This window comes from Canis aureus, chromosome 16 (assembly GCF_053574225.1).
Source record: "Canis aureus isolate CA01 chromosome 16, VMU_Caureus_v.1.0, whole genome shotgun sequence".
Taxonomy (NCBI): domain Eukaryota; kingdom Metazoa; phylum Chordata; class Mammalia; order Carnivora; family Canidae; genus Canis; species Canis aureus.
Genome location: NC_135626.1, coordinates 18,298,846 through 18,316,484, shown reverse-complemented (window position 1 = coordinate 18,316,484; position 17,639 = coordinate 18,298,846). Strand labels below are relative to the sequence as shown.

Below are 17,639 nucleotides of genomic sequence, written 5' to 3'. Positions count from 1 at the left end.
AGTTTTCACATTGGGTTGCCCATAGTTTTAACTCCAACTGGTTTCCTTATCTAGTCCTCTCATCCATCATTTCACCTCTCCCCAAAGACTCTACCATGTTTCAAATTCATACTTATCTCTCAAACACTGTAATCTGAAGCCTCCTAACAAGGTAGGCTTTGTCTGTAAACCCTCAGGAAAGGCCTGACAACTCAGTGAAAACTGTTCAAACCAAGTTGGAGTACCTTGCAACACACCTCCATACTCCCATTCATCTTGTCCAATTTGTTCCCTTTATTCAGCTGATTCCTATCACTTCCTTTCTTCTTTCTCCCCCAGACTGTTTCCAGCCTAGTTCCAGTATCTCAATAACCTTAAATGTTGATTTGTCTATCTTTTTTTCTGGAAATATCCCAAAAGATCAATGTAAATGAAATAGGAAAAGCAGGGAGAGGATGGAGATGGAGCTCAACTAGTTCATGGTCTCAATTTCCTGAAACAAGTCCTTGTGAAAGAGACTAAGCCTTTTAATGCCATGGTTTATGTGTGGCACAGACCGGGTATCCCCAAAAGTTTAATGGTATGTCCATATAGCAAAGGAGGAAAAAAAAATCATTCTTTCTAAAAATAAGGATGGCTAGTCACTGAAATTCCAGCAGATGTGGCAGACACCTCTGTTCACCACGTCCATGCTCAAAAGACCTAGGAGCAAACTTTCTGGAATTGACCAGCAGACAGGAAGAAATGAGGTAAAGAGAGGACAAAAAGTCTTCTACCCCCTTTTAGAGAAAGATATCCCTACATTTACCAAAAAGAGATGATAACAGAGCAAAACACAATTGCAGTGTAGTAAAAAGAATGTGAGCCAGACACAGCTAGATTCCTATTCTTATTTACTAGCTTTAAGAATCCAGGCAGTTACTCAACCTCTATGTTCTGTATTGTAAAATCTGTATTATTTTACTGTAAAATTGACCCTGTATCTGTGAAGATTAAAGGAGGTAAGATCTATATATAATACAGCATCTAGTATTTAGCAGACAGTGAATATTGGTTCCTCTTTCTACCCCTACACCTTTTTCTCAACTGCAGTTAACAAATCCAAAAAACATTTCATTGGCTATTTATTAAGCTGTATTCCTTCAGGGTCTTTGGCCATAATTAGCCAAAATCTAGTAAAAGTGAAGTGCTAGGAGAAAAGTGAAAACAGAAGAAAAGTCTGGATGCAAGTAAGGCTCCCAGCATCTCTAGTGATAGCAGTGACTTGTGTAGGACTCCAGGGCCAATCAGATTATAAAACAGCACACTTAATAAATGACAACATTGGTGACTAATAATGAAATTCTTTATCACTTTGGAGAAAGAGTAAAAGTCACACATTGATAATCCATGATGCCAAGCTTCTGAAGAGTAAAAATTTCCCAACGAAGAGAGGTATCTCCCTTAGTTTCTGTTTTATCAATATGAATAAAAACATCTGCTCCTTCACCAGCAAGTCCGGTACTCAAAAAGAACTGACCGAAAGTCTGGAAGAACCACCAATTCAAGTGTGAAGGGCTAAAGCTTCCAAACACAGCCACTGTTTTCTGTCACGCATCTTCATCTCAGTGGGGACATGGCCACTGCCCAGGGAACCTGTGGCAGGGATCCCAAGGTGGAGCAGCAGCAGATGTCATGAACACTGTGTGGTAACAGTGGCTTACAGCTTCCAGGCTCATAGCTCTGCGTGATGAGCTTCTGCCTTTAACAACTCACTGGGCTTCATGAAGATGCCTTCCATGGCTTTCCAGTAGTTGTTCTGGCTTGGCTGGGCCATGCCATGTACCTCCTTTTGCCCACTAATAGGTCGACCATATTGTTCTCCTGTGACGGACAGCAGAACTTCAGTGGAAGAGTGCTTGAACCGCACCTCACCATCCCTCACCCAGTAGGGCCCATTACAGAGCACAGTCCAGTCATCCAGATAATCACCTTCACCTTCCTCACCAAAAGCACTCACTTCCTGAAAGACACAAATGGTAGCAATATTAGCATGACTGACACATAGGCTTGGAAAGGAGAGGGAAAAACTAGGAAGAAAAATAAGAGGCTTTCCAGTATTTAAAAATAAACTGGGGGAAGGATGCCTGGGTGGCTCAGCAGTTGAGCATCTGTCTTTGGCTCAGGGCATGATCCTGGTCCTGGGATCGAGTTGTGCACTGGGCTCCCCGCGAGAAGCCTGCTGCTCCCTCTGTCTATCTCTCTGCCTCTCTGTGTATCACATGAGTAAACAAATAAATAAAATATTTTAAAAAAGAAAAAAGTCAGCTTTTAAAAAAATAAAATAAAAATAAACTGGGGGAAAACTTTTAAAATAATAAACAAACTGTGGAAAAAGATAAAAAGACACAAAGGACATGAAATCAGTTGCCCTAGGATTATGTTCCAAATACTAAGTTTGCAAGTAATCCTGTATTTGCCTTATATCTTCTCTTACAGTCTTACTCTTGCTATTTGACTTTAAATATTTCTGCCTCTTTATATTTTAAGAGACCCGGTGAGCAACACAAATTGAAAGGGGGAATGGACTGTGGAGACTGGCAGATCTTGAATCTCCACTCCGTGTAATTCCTTAATTTTCTCCTCTAAAAACTGATGACAGTATCACCTTTACAATAATTTTGAAAACTAAATGAAGTAACAGAATAAATAATAGCAGAGTCCTTCCACTTGTCTTTTAATCCCATTACCCTTAAGGCCAAATATTCAGTTTCTACTGCAATAAAAAAGTTATGGAGTATTTCAGAAATAAATAAATACACGCTAAGCTATATAAACTATATAATTTTAAAGATATTTTTATTGGGTACCTGGGTGGCTCAGTGGTTGAGCATCTGCCTTTGGCTCAGGTCATGATCCCGGGGTCCTGGGACCGAGTCCCACATCAGGCTCCCTGCAGGGAGCCTGCTTTTCCCTCTGCCTATGTCTCTGCCTCTCCAAGTGTTTCTCGTGAATAAATAAATAAAATCTTAAAAAATAATAAAATAGGGGTAGCCCTGGTGGCGCAGCGGTTTAGCGCCGCCTGCAGCCCGGGGTGTGATCCTGGAGACCCAGGATCGAGTCCCACATCGGGCTTCCTGCATGGAGCCTGCTTCTCCCTCTGCCTGTGTCTCTGTCTCTCTCTTCGCTCTCTCTGAATGAATAAATAAATAAATCTTTAAAAAATAATAATAATAATAAAATAAAGATATTTTTATTTTTTTATTAATTCTTTTTTTGGTAAAGATTTTATTTATTTATTCATAGAAACAGAGAGAGAGAAAGGGGGGCAGAGGCACAGGCAGAGGGAGAAGCAGGCTCCCTGCAGGGAGCCTGACTTGGGACTCGATCCAGTGTCCCCAGGACGCTGCGCATGGGGGCTGCCCTATTTTTATTTTTTGAGCAAGAGAGAGAGCACAAACTAGGGGAGAGGCAGACAGACGGGGAGAAGCAGACTCCCTGCTGAGCAGGGAGCCGTATGTAGGGCTGGATCCCAGGACCCTGGGATCATGACCTGAGCCAAAGGCAGATGCTTAACCGACTGAGCCACCCAGGTATCCTCCAAAAACCTTTGTTAAGTCTGATCTAATCGTAACAAAAACATCAGACAAATCCAGAGAGGAGCACCCTATAATATACTTGACCAGCATTCCTTAAAACCGTCGAGGTCATCAAAAAGAAGAGTTTGAGAAACTGTTACACCTAAAAGAAGCCTGAGGAGACATGACAACTAAATGTAATATGATATCCTGGATGTGCTCCTGGAACAGAAAAAGTACAGTAGGTAAAAATTAGGAAATCAAAATAAACTATGGAATTTAGCTGATAACAATGTATGAATACTGCTTTATAAACTGAAGAAAATTTACCATACTAACATAAGATGCTAATAGGAAAAACCACGTGCAAAGTGGGGGTGGGAGGGAAGCAGTCATTAAGGGCTATCTCCTAAAACCTCAAGGCTTAAAAAAAAAATGGCATAATATTGGGAGGCCTGGCTGGCTCAGTAGGTAGAGTATGTGATTATTGATCTCGAGGTGCTGAGTTCAAACCCCACATTAGGCATTGAGCTTATTTTTTTTTAATTAATTAAAAAATAAAAATTAAGGGATGCCTGGGTGGCTCAGCAGTTGAGCATCTGCCTTCAGCTCAGGGCGTGATCCTGGGGTCTGGGGATCAAGTCCCACATCGGGCTCCCTGCAAGGAGCCTGCTTCTCCCTGGGCCTATGTCTCTGCCTCTTTCTCTGTCTCTCTCATGAATAACATCTTTAGAAAAAAGAAATTTTTTTTAAATTAAAAAAGTGGGATAATACTTAATTCATTTTCCTAATGTGGTTAGTTGGCATCATTTAAAATAATAATCTTTTTAAATCTTTATTTTTATTTTTTTATTTAAAGATTTATTTTTATTTTATGATAGAGAGAGAGACAGACAGGCAGAGGGAGAAGCAGGCGCCATGCCAGGAGCCCGACGCGGGACTCGATCCCGGGACCCCAGGAGCGCACCCTGGGCCAAAGGCAGGCACAAAACTGCTGAGCCACACAGGGATCCCCTCTTTTTAAATCTTTTATTTATTGATTCAGGAGAGACACAGAGGCAGAGACATAGGCAGAGGGAGAAGCAGGCTCCATGCAGGGAGCCCGATGTGGGACTTGATCCTGGAACTCTGGGATCATGCCCTGAGCCAAAGGCAAATGCTCAACCACTGAGCCACCCAGGCGTCCCTAAAATAATAATTTTTATTCAAAATTTAGAAAACGTTTATTACAAGTATAGTTGACACACATTGTTCTAGCAGTTTCAGGTGTACAACATTGTGATTCAACATGTCTATACATTATGCTATGTTCACCGCAAGTATAGCTACCACTGGTCACTACACAATGCTTTTACAATTATCACCAACTACATCCCTATGCTGTACCTTTTATCCCTGTGACTTCTTCATTCCATAGCTAGAAGCCTGTTATCTCCCATTCCCCTTCATCCATTCTGCCCATCTCCCCAATCCGTTCCTCTCTGACAACCATCAATTTGTTCTCTAATAGGTCTGATTCTGCTTTTTGCTGTTCATTTGTTTTCTTAGATTCCATATATAAATGAAGTCATACGGTATTTGTCTGACTTATTTCACTTAGCCTAGTACCTTCTAGGTCCATCCATGTTGTCACAAATGGCAAGATCTCATTATTTTTTTATAGCTGAGTAATATTCTGTTGCATATATATGTATACACCATATTTCCCTCACCCATTAATCTACTGATGTACACTTAGGTTGTTTCCATATCTTGGCGATTTTAAATAATGCTGCAATAAACATAGTGGTGCGTTTATCTTTCCAAATTCGTGTTTTCATTTTCTCTAATACTTAGTACTAGAATTATTGGATCATATATTTCCATTTTTAATTTTTTGAGGAACCTCCATACTGTTTTTCACAGTGGCTGCACCAATTTACATTCCTACCAACAGTGCTCAAGGGTTCCCTTTTTTCCACATCTTTGCCAACACTTGTTATTTCTTGTTTTTTGATTGTAGCCATTCTGTAAGGTATAAGGTAATATCTTACTATGGTATTGATTTGCATTTCCCTGATGATTAGTGATGTTGAACATCTTTTCCTATGTCAACATTGGGTTTCTTTACTGCAGAATTTATCAAGATGACTTATGATATGCTAACACATACCTTTTGTCTTTCCTCATTTCTTGATTTCATCTAGATGTAAAGTCTATTTTGACCAGAAACAATTTCCTTCACACTTATGAGACAAAGGCATTCTCCAGGTCTGCACACACAAAAAAGAGTATCTACACCTTGAAAAGAAAGGGCTAAGAACCAAAATATTAGACAACTCAACTGAGTTATGCACAGGGCATCAATGATCCACAGGATGCCATCTCACCTGGTTTCCAGAGAGAGGTGAGGTGAAGTGGTGACTATGAAGGTTTCGGCCAGTGTTGACATGTGTCAGCCGGATGGGCTGGCCACATCTGATGGGGGTTCCTCTCTCACACACTGTAGCTGTTTTCCCCCGTATCCTCCAGTAACTATTGCTGTCATCCACAGAGGTTACACCTGTCACTGACTGCTGCCCACTACCTGCAGTTCAAAAAAAAAAAAAAAAAAGGTAAAGAAAGGAGAGTGAGCTCAACCTAATCCCTCTCTTTTCTAAGGCCAATAATGCGTCCTGTGTCATAAAACAGGTTTGAAGGAGTGGAGAGAGGAAACTCTATGCTTGAAATTTTTTCATCTACAGCATTTAAATATAAGTGAAAAATAATGTTTATATTTCATATAGTACACATACTTAAATATATGTTATTACAATAATACATAAACATTATTATTTTCCGATAAATTATACTTAAGACTGTAGCATATCAGAAAACTAAGAATTTGCATCAAAGGGCACTAAATAAATTAACTTATATCCATTTTTTTTTTGAAACACAACTATTAGTCACCTATATACAATAACCTGGATAGCCCCTGGTATATGCCAGGTGTTTAATCACATAATAGAAGTATGTTTAGGGATCCCTGGGTGGCGCAGCTGTTTAGCGCCTGCCTTTGGCCCAGGGCGCGATCCTGGAGACCCGGGATCGAATCCCACGTCGGGCTCCGGGTGCATGGAGCCTGCTTCTCCCTCTGCCTGTGTCTCTGCCTCTCTCTCTCTCTCTGTGTGACTATCATAAATAAATAAAAATTTAAAAAATAATAAATAAATAAATAGAAGTCTGTTTAATATTATTCAATGCTTACTATGTATTACAATCAAAACCTTGTCACATTTCACAATAAAAAGGAGACCAGCTTTTGCTTTTGCTGTCAACTTTAATCCAAGCAATTAATCACTGCAGGTCCTGAATTCCCCATAAGTTATCTATCAATAGGTTATAAAAGTATTTATAAGGGGACATCTGGGTGGCTCAGCGGTTGAGTGTCTGCCTTCAGCTCAGGGTGCGATCCCAGGGTCCGGGGATTGAGTCCCACATCAGGATCCCTGTATGGAGCCTGCTTCTCCCTCTGCCTATGTCTCTGCCTTTCTCTGTGTGTCTCATGAATAAATAAATAAATAAATCTTTAAAAAAAGGAGGGGTATTTATGGGGATCCCTGGGTGGCTCAGTGGTTTAGCACCTGCCTCCAGCCCAGGGCATGGTCCTGGAGTCCCGGGATCGAGTCCTGCATCAGGCTCCTGCATGGAGCCTGCTTCTTCCTCTCCCTGTGTCTCTGTCTGCCTGCCTCTCTCTCTGTCTCATGAAAAAATAAATAAAATCTTAAAAAAAAAAAAGTATTTGTAAGTCCTCTAAATTTGGTTAATACTGCTTAAAGAGGTACAATTCTTCAGGTTAAAAGGCACCAAGTTAGGGCAGCCGAGGTAGCTCAGCAGTTTAGCGCCTGCCTTTGGCCCAGGGCATGATCCTGGAGTCCCAGGATCAAGTCCCGCATCGGGCTCCCTGCATGGAGCCTGCTTCTCCCTCTGCCTGTGTCTCTGCCTCTCTCTCTCTCTCTCATGAATGAATAAATCTTAAAAAAAAGAAAAAAAAAAAAGGCACCAAGTTAAACACATAGCTACAGGCTTAAAAAGGAAAATATACAAATAATAATTGGTAGTAGTCAGCTAATGTGTACTGAGCACTTTCTAAATGTGAGATACCAATCCAAACCTTTTGCCTGAATATTCTTATTTGATACATGTATATATTCTCTAAAGTAGGTATTATTATTATCATCCCCAATTTACACTGGAATGTCAGAAAAGCTGAATAGTACACCCATGGTCACACAGCACCAAGAGACAGCGCTGGGGTTTGAACATAGATAGCCCAACTCTAGAACTCCCACAAAGCTTTACTTTCTGTCGTTATATCAGAAAGACTACTCTCTCATATAAACTCTGGGGATATTCTATTCCCTAAACCTTCATCTACTACTCAATTCTTTAAAGGCACTTGACAGGGGCTCCTGGGTAGTTCAGTGGCTGAGTGTCTGCCTTTGGGTCAGGTCATGATCCCAGGGTCTGGGATCGAGTCCCTTACCAGGTTCCCTGCAGGGTGCCGGTGTCTCTCATGAATCAATAAATAAAATCTAAAAAAATAAATAAAGGCACTTGACACTTTCCTTGTTACTCTCTCTTTTTTTTTTTTTAAGATTTTATTTATTTATCCATAGAGACACAGAGAGAGAGAGAGAGAGAGAGAGAGAGAGGCAGAGGCACAGGCAGAGGGAGAGGGAGAGGGAGAGGGAGAAGCAGGCTCCATGCAGGGAGCCCGACGTGGGACTTGATCCAGGGTCCCCAGGATCAAACCCCGGGCTGCAGGCGGCGCTAAACTGCTGCGCCACCGGGGCTGCCCTGTTACTCTCTCCTGTTCTTCCTAGCTTTGCCTTCAGTCAGCCTGGCCTCACCTGACAGCCTTTTAATGACACCTTTCACACTTAACACATTACACCTTGCACCACAATTATATGGGTGAACGTCTGTAGCCAACCTACCAGCTTCTCTCTATTGCCTCTTCCACTCAGCTCACAAGAAGTTTGTTACATCTTTTAAAAAAAAAAAAAAAAGAGGCAAACCAAGCCTCCTTCCTTACTTCTTGGTTATTGCCTTACAGCTCACTTGGTCCTGGGTTATTATCATGTATCATTAAATTATAGTCCATACTTTGCGTCTTCTATTTTTTCAGTTTTATTCAACCCTTGACTTCCTCTCCCCATGATTCAGAGATCAGACAGCAGATGGGACTGCATTCAGAGTGGTATGGCTGTAGACTCCTCTCCCACCCTTAAACATTGGGATCACTCAGAGTTCAGTCCTTATCCACTCTATACATATATATATATGTACATATATATATATTTTTTTTTTTAAGATTTTATTTGCTAGAGAGAGAGAGAGAGAGAGAGAGAGAGAATGAGCAGAGGGAGAAGCAGACTCCCTGCAGTCAGCCTGATGCGGGGCTCGATCCCAGGACCCCAGGATCATGACCTGAGCTGCAGGTAGATACTCAACCCACTGATCCACCCAGGTGCCCCTTAAATACTTACTGATCGGAGATCAGGACAAAAGCATTTATACATGCTTCAACAGGTTTTTCAAGTGATTCAAATCGACACCAGATTGAGAACCACAGTTCATTCTGGGCAATTGCAGGTACTCTACCCACATCTTCAATTCCCCCCACCCCCAGTACAATGATGTTGTACTTAACTCTACCTCAGGCTCAGCACAGATCTCTTTTGAGCTCCAGACCGAATCTGGTTCTCAAATCTAGCTGCCCATTACAAGCACCGGAAGAAGTTTTCAAATCTACAGATTCCTATTGTCAGACCTCTCTCCCACACTGATTTAGTAGAATCAAACTAGGAAACTAGATCAAGTTAAAAAGTAACAAGCTAGACACACAGCAGGTGTTCACTGAATGGCTGCTAGGATTATAAGACATCCCAAGGACAACAACTCAGTTCCTTTCCTAGTCTAACTGGTCAGACATGTTTTGAGAATCATAAACCACAGACTAGCCCCCATGCTCTCTTAGCTAATAGCATCATCAGTCATCTAAGATAGAAATCTAGCAATGATCCTAGATGCATTGCGTATCCTCACTAACTTTTCTCTTTTTTGTCAGTTGTTTTCCTGTAACTTGCTAACTGGCTCACTATTGTATCTCCTGTGTCTAGAACAATATTAGGGACATAAGAGTTTATTAAACCTACACTGAATGAATGAACGGGTCAACAAACTGCTAAATTATAAATGAACCCACAAACCAAGCATTTTAATTTCCTATGTTATAAAGCCCTCTAAGCGGTTTCCTCTCAAATTCCAATGAGTGCTTAAAATTCTTACAAGTAGGGTAAAGTTTGAATAAACAGAGGCCAGAGAAAGAGTTGAAGAGCGAGTTTAAGATGCAAAACAGCTAGAATAGAAAGATACAGTCAAAGAGTGAGGTCTTGGAGTTCAAGACTTCTTTGGTACAGCACTTACTGTAATTTTCTACATGTCTGTCTCTCCCGCACTGAGTAGTGCCACCCTGGAGTAGCTGAAAGCAGGGTTTGAAACTGGACAGATTTGGTTCGAACCCCGCCTCTGTCATTCACTAGCTGCAAGGCTCTGAGCATGCGATTTGAGTTTGTTTTCTCATCTGTAAAATGAGGATAACAATCGTCTCCTCCTCGTAGGAATGTTATAAATCCTAAAAAGTATATGTGTAATGTGCCCGATACGTAGCTCACCGGATAGAAGCTGGTACTACGCCCAATTCTCCGCCTCTAGACCTCAGGAATCTCCCCCGAGCTCCTCTAACCTTCCCAAACCACACCCCTCAGATCTTCTCTTGGCTCCGCCCCCTCCGGAGCCTACCAGGCCTTCCCAGCCCACCCGAACCCGGGCAGCAGTACCTGACCCATAGCGCACGTCGTGTGAGTGCAATCGCACGTTGTGGCGCGTATTGAGTAGCTTCACCACAGAGCCGCATGTAACGACAGCCAGATTGGACGCCCCCACAGCATTCCACAAACCTCCCAACAACAGTAGCGACACCACAGCCATCCTAGCTGTAGCGCACAGCCCCTAATCTTCGGAGAAAACTCGGCCCCTCCCCGGAACCGGAAGCTGCGGACGGAACCACAGAGAGGAGGAAATGAGAAAGCCCTCGTCTAGTCTTTATGGTTCCTTTGGCTAGAGCGGCCTGAGGAAGCCGCGAGGCCTGACGTTTCCGATCCCGAAGCTCTGTTCCCAAGTCTCTGTGACACTTACCTTCCTGAACCGCTACGGCAAGTATTCGCGTCCTCCCAAACGAAGCCCCGAGAGCCGGGTGAGAGAAGAGAGAGCAAGAAAGAGCCCGCCCACTCCCAGTGACAGGGAGCCGGAAGTGACGTAGCACGTTGACGCAGCAGCGGCGGCGGTGGCGGCGGAGGGGCCGTGCGGTGGGTCCGTACTATCCTTTCCCAGTCTCGGTTCGACGACTCCATTTTCCTCGGTGGGGGCTTAGCGCACCGGAGTAGCGGCGGCTTCAGGCAGGTAAAGTTCGAACTGGAAAGCGTGTTCCTCTAAACCGGTCAGGTGAGGAACCAGGCTCCTAGGGCCTGGTCCCGTAAGAGAAGAGGTACTGGGGAGCCGTATGCGGGAAGAAGGGGGCCCTCCGGGCCTTCTCTGCTCTATGAGGGGGAAAGGAGAAGGAAACCAGAGTAGTTGCCTAGAGTCTCAGAGCTTTTCCTAACCCTGTGCTACCCGAAACCCGTGAATTGGGTGCCCTGTTGTATCAACAAGCTTCCTGGGATTCCGTCCTTCCCCCGAGAGCTTGTGAAAATTGGGCCACGCCAAAGGATTGGGAATGGAAGGACTTGGGGCTTCTGAGTCAGGATCAGGTGACCGAATTTTTTTGTTCTGGTGGTGTTAAATCTACGGATCTTACAGCAGCTCGGCCATCAGGCTACAGGGCGATGCCAAATACCATCTTTTTCGGTATTGTTAAAAATAAGATTAGAACTTTTTATAGATGGTTGCCTCCATCAGTCGCCTACCACAAACATCAGAATAGGCTATTAAGTCAAAGCTTCATTTTCTTCCAGTTTCTGCCTTTCTCTCCAGGCAGTCCCTTGCTGGAGCAGTTCGTTCCTTTTGGTGGTTTCAAGAAGTGATACTTATTTTTCTTTAAGAGGAGGCCTAAGCTCTCTGATAATATGTCCATGGAAATTCACTGTAATATCAGAAGTAGCAAGGGAGTATTGAGTTACACCGCTGCTATTAACGAACATAGAGAGTGTAAACAGTTTTGAATTTGATTAATTTCTTCGAGAGAAAAAAACGCCTACTTGCACTGTTTATTTGGAAGTGACTGGTTCTAAAGTGTATTGATTACAAAAGTGTGATTGTTTCCTTATCCTCTGAATTTAGATCCCTTTTCTATCACTTGTGTCCCTTCAGCCAGTACAAATACATTCTTCTTTAGCTGGCTTGTATGGCTACAAGATAAGATAAGCATAGTTACTCCCTAAGAGGTTTAAATCTCATTTAGAGGTTAATCACGTTTAGAAGTGGTGCAGTCTAGAGAGGCTCAGTCACGTTTCACAGTTCTCCCTCAGTAGCCCTTCACAAGAAGGGGCTATACTGGAAACGGTCTTTGGAGGCAAGTAAATTTGCCCTTGGTCTTAAGTTCTTGATCTCAGTAAGTGGCACTGTGATCAGGACCCTGTGTAAAGTCCTTGGATTCTTCCTATTATTCTCCAGTAAAATCAGTCACCCAGTCCTACGTTGCCATGACATACACATTATGTTCTGGCATCCCCCTTATCCCCCTCCAACTATCCTCCTACTTTTTTGATTTCCCTTCAAAGTCAGATTTCTCTGTGTGTCAACTTTCTTGAATTTTATTCATTCTTCGGACTCTACTAGTCTGGTATCTCTTATAACCACTTGGTTGAAATTTTTCTGGTCAAGGTTACCAGTGATTTCTGTATTGCTAAATATCATGGATACTTTGTTCTTTCCTCAATCCCTGAAATATGCAACACAGTTTACTCTTGTCTTGCAGCTTTCTTCTCTTGGTTTCATTGACACTTCACTACTGAATTGTCTCCATTTCTCTGGTTGCTCCTTCTCAGTCTCCTTTGCTAGGCATTTTTGCTATCTACCTAGTTTCTAAGTGTTGAATTTCCTTCAGAGTTTAATCTTGGGCTCTCTGCCTACTTCCTTTAGGTGATCCAGTTTCATGGCTTTAATTACCATCTGAAAGCTGGCACCTGTCAAGTTCAAATCTCTAGCCAGCCTTTTCTATATTCAAGAATCCATACACAGAATGCCTGTTTAATAGCTCCATTTGGATGTCTCTCAGACATCCCAAACCTAACATCATAATAAAAATAACATTTTAACTTTTTTCTTTTAAAGATTTTATTTACTTATTCATGAGAGACAGAGAGAGAGGGAGGCAGAGATACAGGCAGAGGGAGAAGCAGGCTCCCTGCAGGAGCCTGATGCGGGACTCAATCCCGGACCCCGGGATCACGCCCTGAGTCAAAGGCAGACGTTCAGCCATTGAGCCACCAGGCATCCCTCAAAAAGAACATTTTAGTTTTTGCATCATTCCAAACCTGGTTTGTACTGTCTCACTAGTACTCTCGTCCACATGGTACCAAGGCCAGACCTCTGAGAATCCTCTGGGATTCTTTTCCCTTGCTATCCTTCTCCCCAAGTCTTTTGGTAAGTCCTGTCACTTCTTCCAAAATATATTTCATTTTTTTTTAAGATTTTTTATTTATTTATTCATAGAGACACAGAGAAAGAGAGAGGCAGAGACACAGGCAGAGGGAGAAGCAGGCTCCATGCAGGGAGCCCGACGTGGGACTCGATCCAGTGTCTCCAGGATCATGCCCTAGGCTGCAGGCGGCGCTAAATGCTGTGCCACAGGGGCTGCCCCCAAAATATATTTCTAATCTGTTTTCCGTTCTCCATCTCTGCTTCTATCCTATTCCAAACCACCATCATCTTTTGCCTACAACAGTGGTATCCTCAGTTTTTCCTGTTTCCATCCAGATCCCACTGCAGTTCATTTTGCAGGTAGCTGGTCAGTCTAATCATATCACCTTGCTTTAAACACTCCAGTGGTTTTCCATGGCCTTCAGAGCCTCCACTTAAACAGGCCCCTCCTTCTGCAACTCTACTGCCTTCACCATTCTCTGGTCACATCTGGTCACAATGTCCTTGGGACATTGCCTACCATATGCCAAGTTCTTGCCCACCTTTTCTACTAGGAATCTCTTCCTTTGGCTCTTTTTTTTTTTTTTTTTTTAATTTTTTATTTATTTATGATAGTCACACAGAGAGAGAGAGAGAGAGAGGCAGAGGCAGAGACACAGGCAGAGGGAGAAGCAGGCTCCATGCACCGGGAGCCCGACGTGGGACTCGATCCCGGGTCTCCAGGATCACGCCCTAGGCCAAAGGCAGGCGCCAAACCGCTGCGCCACCCAGGGATCCCTTCCTCTGGCTCTTGATACCACATCCTACTCATTGTTGACATCAGCCTAAACTCACCCTCTCAGAGATGAGGGTATTTATTTCCTTCCTCGTAATTACACCAAGGTTTATTTTGTTTGTGGTTTGTCTCTTACACCAGAATACAAGTATTCTAGGAACAAGGACTTTTGTTTTCTACATGCTTGACATGTAGTAAGCACTTATTAAATAAATCTTTGCTGAATTACCAAGTAAACTAAGTCAGTTCTGTTTAAAACCCTACAGGGAGGACGCCTGGGTGGCTCAGCTCTTGAGCACCTGCCTTCGGCCTGGGGCATGATCCTGGAGTCCCAGGATCAGGTTCCCACATCAGGCTCCCTACATGGAGCCTGGTTGTCTCTGCCTCTCTCTGTGTGTCTCTCATGAATAAATAAAATCTTTAAAAAATAAAATAAAATAAAACCCTACAGGCGCTTCCCAGCACCTTTTAGGGTCCAAAATCTTTAACTTACCCTATCAAGATCCTTAGAGCTTCACTCCAACTCATTATGAACCTTTCTCCCTCTCTCTAGTCAAACTGGCTCTCACTGTCCCTGCTACAGCATATCCTGAGGCTTCTGCTGGAAGTACTCTTCTCCAATACCACTACTCTTCACATGACCACCAAAGAAGCCAGTTCCTTGGCTAATTCCTCCACAATCTTACAATCTTTATTTAAAGTCACTTCCTCGGGGATCCCTGGATGGCTCAGCGGTTTGGCGCCTGCCTTCGGCCCAGGGCATAATCCTGCAGTCCCGGGATCGAGTCCCACATCAGGTTCCCTGCACGGAACCTGCTTCTCCCTCTGCCTGTGTCTCTGCCTCTCTCTCTGTGTCTCTCATGAATAAATAAATAAAATCTTTAAAAATAAATCAATAAATAAAAATAAAGTCACTTCCTCAAAACCGGATTGGAGTCCACTCTTACAGGCTCCCATGGTACCTTGATCATCAGTTCTTTCAATTACTCCTTTAGTTCTAGATCAGGGGTCAGTAAACTAAAGCTCCTTGGCTAAATAGACCACTCCCATTCATTTACATATCATCAGTGTTAGATTTTGTGCTACAGTGGCAGATCTGGCCCTCTGTGGTTTGATGACCCCTGTGCTAGGGCAGGAACTATATATTCCCCAGTGTGTGTGGCAGAAAACTCAGTAACTTATTCCCTCCCTGTGTTGCAGGGATTTTGACTCTGGTTACGTATTTCAGTTTCTGCTCCTCTTTTGTCCTTTCCTTATTCTGCAAGGAAACGTGGAAAGAAAAGAGATAACTCATATTTTTAAATAATTACTTATGTAAGTCATCGTCAACAATAATGTTTTTTATACTGTTATTTAAAAAACCATAAGATTGTTATTTCCTATAAATGTGGTGTGCACATTAAAATGACGATAGGTAGAGTAACTTTTTCTGTATATTTTTCAAGTAATCTCTATACCCAACATGGGACTTGAACTCACAACCCTGGGGTGAGGAGTAGAGTTGCATGCTTTACTGACTGAGCCAGCCAGGCACCCCCTAACTTTTTCTTTATTTTAACATCTTGATTTGGTTTGATTAGGATTTTTCTTAAGGAGTAGTACTAAAGTTTAAAAACTTGTCTAGGGATCCCTGGGTGGTGCAGCGGTTTGGCGCCTGCCTTTGGCCCAGGGCGCGATCCTGGAGACCCGGGATCGAATCCCACGTCGGGCTCCCGGTGCATGGAGCCTGCTTCTCCCTCTGGCTATGTCTCTGCCTCTCTCCCTTTCTCTCTCTGTGACTATCATAAATAAATTAAAAAAAAAATAAAAATAATAAAAATAAAAAAATAAAAATAAAAACTTGTCTAGGGGACGCCTAGGTGGGTCAGTGGTTGAGCGTCTGCCTTCAGCTCGTGGTGTGGTCCTGGGGTCCTGGGATCAAGTCCCACGGGCTCCCCTCAAGGAGCCTGCTTCTCCCTCTGCCTGTGTCTCTGCCTCTCTGTCTCTCATGAATAAATAAAATCTTAAAAATAAATAAAAACTTGTCTAAAGTAGATTCTGAATACTTCACGTATTAAACTTTCAGGTTTTTGGATTCCACATTGGATTGTCATTTCTGAACACTTTTGGAATAGCCCTGGGCTTTTGCTCATAAAATACAGAATATCTTCTAGTTGAAACTCCACACCAGACTTGTGGGTCTGTTCCCTATACCGCTAGGCCCGTTCAGACCTAAGACTTTGCTCATGTTGCTATTTCCAGGTTATCTGCTTAACTCTTCTCAATTTAGGCATCACCTTTTCTGAGGCATTCTCTGACCTTTCTCTCCTTATATTGCTCTCAGTCCTGGTATATAACTATAATACAACATTCATTATGCTTTGTCATAACTTCATTTATAAGTTTTTTGAGATAGCTTTTGAACTCTATCAAAGTAAAAAGCATATTTTACTCTTTTTTATATACCTAACTTTTAGCACAGACCTTAATTCTATATGCGTGTATATGTGTGTGTATATATATATATATACACATATACACACACACACACACACGCACGCACATAAGAGTAAATGTTAATTGAAGCTGGCAGTGGAGAGAATTAACAGACATCTTGTTTTGCTCTGGTCTCCTTTTAATTGCCTCCTACATCATCTTGTTCAAAAGGAGGGACCACCAGGGGCCTCCCTGTGGCAATCTGATCCCAGCTCCATTCCCCTTCCAGAGAATGTCATGGTAACCACCACCCTCTCCCTTTGAGCCACATCTTGTACTGCAGCTTTCCTTCTGCCTGGAGAAACTTCCTTTCACTAACCCCTGCTCCTTCTAGACCTATTTCAGTAGTAAATTTAACTTATGGTCTGAATATAGGGAAAATTCAGGAGCATAAGTACTAAATAAGAAATTTAAACTCCGCTGGGTTCATCCCATATCATATGTTAATAATAATAATAATCATATGCTAATTAGTATTTTTGTTCTGGAATAGTTGCTACTTGCCAGCCTCAGCCTGCAGTGCTGCTGCAGCGCCCTCCGCACATCTAGCTCCTGCAAGTTGCAGCAAGTCAGGCTTGCTTCTGGCACACCTCTTTTAACTGAAAGTCTTGGCAGTGAGCTAGATTGGAAGCATTCCCCGCTATAGCACAGCATATACTCTATTGCTAACCTAGGGAATGGGAGGAAAGCTGCGTGTAGCACAGAGCACCAGCTGCCCCCCCCACCCCCCGGGACTGGAAAAAGCTGTTGTTTTCATCAGGTAGGCTGTTTCTCTCTAAGTAGACTGGAAGGCATCTGGTCTGTAAGAGCTGGCATTTAATGTGAAGATGTTGAGGATTTATAAGACTGAATTTGTGGGTCTGATAGCCTAATTCAAGCAATGTGTGGAGGCTGCTGTACCCAATAATGGCTTAGTTCCGCGGGGGGTGGAGGGGTGGTGTCAAGATTAAAATTAGAGCAGGAGATTTAATTAGCAGTTTTTAGATACTCACTATTGGCAGTTGTCAAAGTAAATTACCTTAAGGACACAGAAATCTTGGGGGAAAAGGAGCATCAGTCTAACCGCAAGACTTTTATCACTGCCCTGTGGGATGTCTCACAACTATATAGCATAGCAGCTCTCAAATGTTTTAATCTTGGGACACTTGTACACTCTTAAGGATAATTTAAAATTGCAAAGATGTTTT

The 17,639-nt window shown here is 42.8% G+C and overlaps 2 protein-coding genes across 4 annotated transcripts in view; one reads left to right on the top strand and one right to left on the bottom strand.

Moving 5' to 3' along the window:
* Window positions 1-855: 855 nt before the first annotated feature.
* Window positions 856-10,900, bottom strand: SDF2 (stromal cell derived factor 2). 2 transcript variants are annotated; one of them, XM_077852015.1, is made up of 4 exons: window positions 10,761-10,853; window positions 10,403-10,616; window positions 5,906-6,102; window positions 856-1,981 (listed from the first exon to the last, which is right to left on the bottom strand). In XM_077852015.1, the coding sequence occupies exons 2-4, from the start codon at window positions 10,551-10,553 to the stop codon at window positions 1,694-1,696; spliced, it is 636 nt and encodes a 211-aa protein (XP_077708141.1). In that variant the 5' UTR covers window positions 10,554-10,616; window positions 10,761-10,853; the 3' UTR covers window positions 856-1,693. The 2 variants fall into 2 exon arrangements, 1 of the variants encoding a protein (XP_077708141.1); XR_013354144.1 differs by lacking the exon at window positions 10,403-10,616 and adding an exon at window positions 5,689-5,788 and having other exon boundaries at window positions 1,843-1,981; window positions 10,761-10,900.
* SUPT6H (SPT6 homolog, histone chaperone and transcription elongation factor) overlaps window positions 10,643-17,639 on the top strand; it is a 36,784-nt gene continuing 29,787 nt past the window's right edge. Inside the window, exon 1 of one of the 2 annotated variants that reach the window (XM_077852006.1) lies at window positions 10,643-11,020. The gene's annotated coding sequence lies outside the window, so the exon portion shown is untranslated. Of the gene's footprint in view, window positions 11,025-17,639 lie in introns of both variants that reach the window. The other variant, XM_077852005.1, reaches the window with a different exon arrangement.

What these genes read in the sequence shown, in the direction of transcription:
- SDF2 (XM_077852015.1), bottom strand. Translation starts at nt 10,553, where the DNA reads ATGGCTGTGGTGTCGCTACTGTTGTTGGGAGGTTTGTGGAATGCTGTG. An exon ending in CGACGTGCGCTATGGGTCAG is followed by an intron (nt 6,103 to 10,402) that starts GTACTGCTGCCC and finishes TTTGAACTGCAG; the next exon opens with GTAGTGGGCAGCAGTCAGTG. An exon ending in CACCTCTCTCTGGAAACCAG is followed by an intron (nt 1,982 to 5,905) that starts GTGAGATGGCAT and finishes TGTGTCTTTCAG; the next exon opens with GAAGTGAGTGCTTTTGGTGA.